Genomic DNA, 7,182 nt, shown 5'->3' on the forward strand with positions numbered 1-7,182 from the left:
GATCTAGACGTTAAAAAGTGTCGCAGAGATGATAAAATAGTAGCATAGAAAATATCAAGCATAATAAGCGATTGATGTTGCGTTGATATTATGTTGAGGCTGTGTTGCATTTTTATTGCTCTTATTTTGTCATTAGTTGATATTTTTTAACAGTTCAAATCATGTTTAGAATTTAGTAATATATGATTTGCATTTTATCACTACCTACTAGGATAATATATAACTTAATTATTTTAAATAATGTGGCTCTATAGTTATGTAAAGTAATTTAAATTATGTATAACCACATATCCACATGAATTATTCTAAATCTAACAGTTTAAATCGAATCATTTTACTTTTTAAGTACATTTAAGTTCATACATAACAAATTTACGAAGATTGGAGCAATAATTTAGGATAAATTTGATTATATTTGATAATGTCATCTCATTTCAATGTCAGTGGTGGCGAACTCCAATTCTTTACCAAGACAAGCATGTGCTATATGTTCAAAGCATGCCTAACTATATATGAGTCATATAAATATATTATTTTGCATCTTATTTCTGTCACAATTCATCATGATACTTTATTCTAAAAATGTGGGGCCTCCAATCTCCAAAGCATTAACTATTTATATTTTTTTAGAAGGATACTGAATTTTGTTTAAGTGATCTAGTTCAAATGATAAATTTTGAATTAGTAAAAAAGAACCTTAGCATTGCTTAAAAATGGTCAATTGTAATTTTTTTTATTTGATCCAACTACAATTTTGATACAACATAAAAGCTAGATAGAATTGTGACTTATGGGCCCATATAATTAAACCATCCATAAGTGTTCAGTTTCCATGAATTAGGCCAAGTTTTAATAAGTGGGAAATATTTTTATTTTCTCTTCATGTAGATTTTATTGTGGGCCGTGGAGGGGATTTCTAAAAGGCAGGGATAGAAATGGTATTTGATTCTCAATTTTTTATGTGAATTTCAATGCTGTTACAATTATCACCCTTTGTAAAAGAACTGGGTACCTATAGAAACAATAAAATTTAGAGCGAACCGCAATAGAGGGCTCTAACTTTGGACTTGTTTCACCGATATACCCTAACTTTTAAAAATCCCACCAGATGTATCTAACAAAATATATAATCACAAACCTGTTTTTTCGGACCATAACACCCTTAGGGCTTGAAAGGGCAAACTGGACATTTTATGACGCCGCCCTGCATCTCTCACCTGCATGTACCTAGCGACGCGAATTCGATGTGACGATACATCAAATCCTTTGTCCTCTCTCACGTAATGCGGACGACCACCCTTAACCTCCACTCTGATATTTGAAAAATAAATTATAACACTTGGTAAAATCTTTCCTATTTCCCTCCAATTCATTTCATTCTCACTTCAACATTTTCTTCTCGCACACTCACCACATTTTTCGACGTGAATTTCGACTCGCCATTGTCATCAATCATCAATGCCTCCAAAACGGAAGCGAGGTTCCGCTCGAAGCGCTCCTCCTCCGGGTCGTCACGGCGCAAAAGAAGCCTCCAACGCCACCGTCAACGCCTCCGTCTTCGCCACCATCACTTCCGTCATCACCTAGGATAGTCGACGTAGACCTGAAATATGGACCATCCGCGATCATCGGCTGGATTTCTTTGTCCCGAGGAGGAATATAGTAAGTTCGCATTTGAAATTTTACAAATCGTTCACTTAAACTAAACTTTACAAGGCACCGTTGGATTAGATTTAGGGATCCAAAAATTGTTTGTTTGTGAAATTGTTTTAGGGTTTTAATTTGGGATTTTTCTAGTCTATTTGTGATATTTTGGAATTTTTCTAACGTATACAAACCCTAACAGGATCGTCCAGTAGATGTTTTCCGTTGCTTTTCATCATGGAGGGTCAATATTCGAAATAAATGGACGAAAGAAGTATGTTTGGGGCATTTGACATACTTTGATTTTTGCAATATTAACCAATTCGAGCTTTTAGATCTCGGTATGGTGTATACGTTGGGGTATGATAGGAAAACCGTTTGTGAGTTCTATTACGTTCATCCAAGGCACGTGATGACGTAACTGAGTTGACATAGGAGGTCCGTTGCGCCCATTATTGACGATCCTCATATGGCCTCATTTCTCGAAGTCGCACTCTAGCACAAAGCTAGTACACATTTATGGTGGAGATGACGGCGGCGGCCGCCTACTAAAGAAGCGAAAGGAAGAAGCGGAGGAGTTTCTAGCATTTGTCAAAGCTTGTAAAAACCACGGTGATCATTGAAGAGATTGACGAACCAGAACCAATTGAGCGAAGCGTAAACCCAAAAGGAGGAAACATCGGGACGATGAACAGGGGAACCATCGGCACCACCATTATTGATGCTTGAGTGGTACCTAGGGGTGTTGAGTTTGAAGAGCTTTTGACCAAAAGTTTAGAAGACAAATGTCGGAATGGAAGGGGGAAGAGGAGAGGCACACGTAAGAATTTGATGGACGCATTTGCATCGTGTAGTCGAGAAGGAGCACAAGCCGAAGCTGTTGTGGTGGAGGTTGAAGAGAATGATCGTAGATGGATTTGTTGGACAAGGAGACGTCCATGCATGCGTGCAAGAGGTTGAGGTATTGTTTGTGATTGTGACTTAAAATATTGTGTATTCTTGAGATTTATGTTTTATATTAGCCTATTGCGGGATGTGCCAAGCCCAAGACCGTCGCGTTGATTCCATGTCAAGTCCTCCTACCGAAAGTGTTTCGAGAGGTTGGGCACCGTTGAATCCTTCAATTCACCCATCGTAATTGATACACAACCGTGGTAAAAGAAGATATTGCAAAAGTTACGGGTGTTGGGCCACAAAGCATTTCGGAGGTTAGTACACAACGTTTTGAACTATGTTACGACCACACAAGTCCCTCATGTTATCAAGGAGATTGTGGATGAAGTGGTACTCGCGGGCTTCATCGTGGAGGGCTACATGGAATGGAGAGTCTTCGTACAAATATGGGCGTCCCGGCCAATATGTTGTCAACATGTCCTCTTTTACATGCTCTTGTAGATTGTGGCGGCTAACCGGAATCTCATGCACTCATGTTATTGCAACAATCAATAAGAATGGCGAGGATGTGATGCGATACATCTCCCGTTATTATTTGAAGTCAACAATGATCATGTTGTACGAGAATGTCCTTTACCCAATCAATGGGGTGGACAGCGCGAAGAGTTCTTACGGTTCTTTGGACCGGCCCCGAGGTCAAGCGACAGCGTGGTAGGCGAAGAAACGAGGCTTGGGGGCCCGATTCGTCTTTATGCGGACGGAGGTGAGTTACTCGACGAACCTTCGTGATGTTGTCGCCGTTGCAGTCGGGAAGGTCATAATAGGAGGACATGCGAATGATCCTCGGACGGATCTAGGTTTGAGGTTGGGTCGCGTGAGAGTGGTGACGTACTTTGCACGAATCGTCAAACAATCGCCAATGCCAACGGTACTATAAGCATCTACAACTATATTCTCCACTCGTCCTCCTGTGATATATATTATTGCGGCTAATGATTCGGACCCGGGACTAGCACTCGGACCGGGCGGGACTCGGCCTCGGCATACCACGGCCGGACTCATCCTCGGCGATGTGGCCGCCGCATGATCAAGATCATTGTCTTACCCTCTAAAAACTTGGTGTTTGTTTGGGATGGTTTCGGTGTTCGTATGTCACAAAACTAGTGGTTTTTGGATTTGGTTAATATTTTGGTGGCGGTGATTATATGATATGTATGTTAACGATGATGATATATTTCTTGGCGTGCTTTGTAGCAAATTACTCTAGTGTTTTGGTTAATTTTTGGGGCGTGATTTGTAGCAAATTCCCTTTAGTATTTTGGTTAATTTTTGTGTCGTGATTTGTAGCAAATTACACAAGTATTTTGGTTAATTTTTTGGGGGTGATTTGTAGCAAATTACACTAGTATTTTGGTGGCATTGACATGTGATAGAGTATTTTACTCTATTTTGTCGGGTTTTTCAATTGAGGACATAGTTTGCAATTTCGTCATAGTTTCGTAACTTCATTCGTGATTTCGGTCATTCTTGAAAAACTTCAATCGTGATTTAGATTCAAGTCATAGTACAATACTTAACTTCACCTGCGCATACGTCTTTTTGTTAGAAAACACAACATAGCTTATAACGGTAGAAAAATTACAAAGCATAACAACAAGATTGTGATCTTCAACTTTCGGAAGTAGTTCTTTGTCTTAGTAATTTGTAGTGTCAATGCTTCACACTCTTCGTTTTCATGGCCGGTTGTAACTTCAAGGCTTCAAAATCATCGGTTTTCATGCGCAATTTCTCTTGCAGAACACCTTCAGTAGCGATTTGGCTCTAAGCTCGATTCGAATTGGTCTCGTTCAAGTTTCACTCTCGAAAGTAAGCTGTCTTGGCTTGGGGATAGACGAGCGTCAACCCATCGAAAAAACTTGCAATCATCTTCCGCGTACTACTTTGTCATTAAACTTTACGCCAACAAAAATAATGGAAAAACGAAAAAATACATGATTTTAACCTTCCATATTGGGCAGCAATGGTAACGTCTACCGGGTTAGCAGTCCAGATGTCACAAGCTCGACCTCAAGATCGTGGTTACAATTCACAATTTCGGGACGAGGCCAATTCCAATTGAAGCTTGACTGAAGACGAGAAGAAAAAGACATTGCAACACGACTGAATTCAATTCAACATTACAAATTCCAGATCGGCATTGCAATGTCGCAAATATAGAGAAAACATAAAAGCATTATTCCGGATCCCAGACTCCCAACAACCATAAAATTCAACAAAAAATTGCAAAAAATTCCGAAGCCGACGTAACCCTACAAAACCGACTTCACTTGACTTGACAAAATAAAATTCAACCAAGAATTGCAAATTAATTTGAATGATATTCTAAAAAACATCAACAACAAATTACTATTGCTCGCTCAAATGAAATTCCCTAAAATCTGGATACCACCAGTAACCCTACCAAACAAAATTGCAAATAAAACCGCTAACTCGCTCTCCAATCAATCTACCGAGTCTAAAATCTACCGATCCTAAAGGGAAAGGAAAATCGCAAACTTTACAACTTAAAAAAAAAAACAACGAGAAGAAATAAGAAGGTCGAGTTAGGTATGGTGATGCTTGGGTCACAAGGAGAATAAGAACAAAAAGTATTAGAGGAGAATAGGAGCAAAAATTATTAGAGATGAGAATAAGAAAGAAAGAAAATAGGAGAATGGAAAAAATTAGGCTTTTAGGTGTCCCGAAAAAGGGCTCGGAAATAGTGCGGGTTTTCTTGTAAAGAGACTAAGTCCCTTACCAATTTGGGCATTTTCTTCGAAAAAGGGCCCAAAAAAGGTTTGTGATTATATTTTTGTTAGATTTTTGATGGGATTTTTAAAAGTTGGGGGAAATCTTGGGTTGGATCGAAAATTTAAAGGTATAAATTGGGGTTAAATTTCAAAATTTACATCAAATACACGGGCCCTCATTAATATTCAGAATTGAGTTTAAAATCTTGCTATACCCAAAAAAGGTGAACATTAAAAAACACGCTTGTGCTTGTGGTCGACTCACATGATCGCTACTCAATCAATTAGCTATGTCTCAAGGAAAAACTCAAATATGAAAATCGTTAATGATGCATTATCTCATAAATGTTTATGCCCGAACCTATGTTCTGCCTCCTTACGACACCCCCCCTGTCGTTTGTCGTCTGTACTCCGCCCCGGTTTATTTGCCCACATTTCTGTTTTTTAAATTTAGTTATTCCCAAAACTTCGCCCATTCCCAAAAAAATAAATTATACCCATGCAAAAGGAATACAATATAAATATTTGGTCAATTGCCCCTCAAATATGATAAAGGGGCATGACTTATATCTTGACATGACACATTTTTAATTGGGGAACAGATGCCCTCTTTTTCAAACAGGAAAAAGGGGCCATTATAAAATTTGGACATCATAAAACACATCATGTAAAAGTAAAAATAAAAATAACTTTTCATTTTTTACAAACATTTAAAAAAAAATTACTCAAATCTAATTCATCGGAATATCTTATGGTAAGAAATGGAGTAATAAAAAAATTTGGGTTTAAAAGCGAAAAAAAGATAGTAGTACTAATATTCAATTTTCAACATAACAGTTTTTTAACTGAAAGGAAGTCATCCATCAGCTGCCCCGGAGCCTCCCTGCAAAAGGGTCGGCCGCCCCCCGGGCTTCCCCCGGTCTCTCCGGGGGCCGGAATTCGGGGAACCCCCTGGGCTGCTGCGGGGTCTGGGGGCCGCCTGGTACTTGCGTTTTGGTCTCACTCCACCTCCCCCGGCAAATTTCATCGATTCTTCAAAGTGTGGGGGTTTTTTGATCCCCAGCATACTCGCCCTCGGCGTCTTCCTCCTGGCCTCGGGGTTCTCGCTCCTTCGCTTCTCCCTCCCCGATATCCTGAGAGAAACAGAAAAAACCCGGCCGCGAAAAAACATACCCTGTACTATTTTTATCAATCTTTTTGACTGATCAATCATTATACCTTTTGATGTTTTCTCGGATGGCATACTTGCCCGGGGTTGGCATATCTCGGTAATGTGGCCCCGCGGGAATCCTTGAGTGTACTTGGGGGAGTGTTTGGGGTCGCGTTTTTGGAGACGGGGACTTTCTAAAACCCACGACTTGAAGATTTGATGGCGGGATTCCTCGTGGGAAGAGGGATGTAGATAAACGGGGAAGGGGCCCGGGACGGAGGGGGGGAAATTGATGTCAGGCCTGTTAGTGGCACCAATGATGAACAAAAGTTTTTTTGGGCGCCCATCCATTTCTGTCGGGAGTTGATTCAACCCCACGATGGGCAGCGCCCCAGCGTCCTCGACACTGCCTCCTTTTGAAAAGGCGACCCGTGTGACCCCATAATAACATCATCTATTTCAAGTACGAATATAAAGAGCTGCAAAAAAAGCAAAACCTGAGTAGCAATGGAGTCCAACTCATGAAAAATAGGCGAAAAGGACAGATTGGCGACCTTTCGAAAATCTTTTGACTTCGTTTCCCTCTCCCGAACCCCAAGTGAGAAATTGGGGGCCCCTTGACACTGATGAAGTTAACCCTTTTGGGCACTTTCCCTTGGGATAGCCTTGGCCAGCAAATTTTTTCCCTCCAGGGGAATGAAAAAA

General features: G+C 40.2%; 1 protein-coding gene across 1 annotated transcript; it reads right to left on the bottom strand.

Moving 5' to 3' along the window:
- Positions 1 to 6,183: 6,183 nt before the first annotated feature.
- LOC125193691 (cell division cycle protein 48 homolog) lies at positions 6,184 to 6,828 on the bottom strand. The gene has a single exon (XM_048091542.1). The coding sequence runs from the start codon at positions 6,826 to 6,828 to the stop codon at positions 6,184 to 6,186; it is 645 nt and encodes a 214-aa protein (XP_047947499.1).
- Between the last annotated feature and the right edge of the window lie 354 nt (positions 6,829 to 7,182).

The sequence above is a fragment of the Salvia hispanica genome, chromosome 1 (genome assembly GCF_023119035.1).
Source record: "Salvia hispanica cultivar TCC Black 2014 chromosome 1, UniMelb_Shisp_WGS_1.0, whole genome shotgun sequence".
In the NCBI taxonomy this organism is placed as follows: Eukaryota; Viridiplantae; Streptophyta; class Magnoliopsida; order Lamiales; family Lamiaceae; genus Salvia; species Salvia hispanica.

Bases quoted from the DNA above. Each gene is read 5' to 3' on its own strand.
- LOC125193691 (XM_048091542.1), bottom strand. From the start codon at position 6,828: ATGGATGGGCGCCCAAAAAAACTTTTGTTCATCATTGGTGCCACTAAC.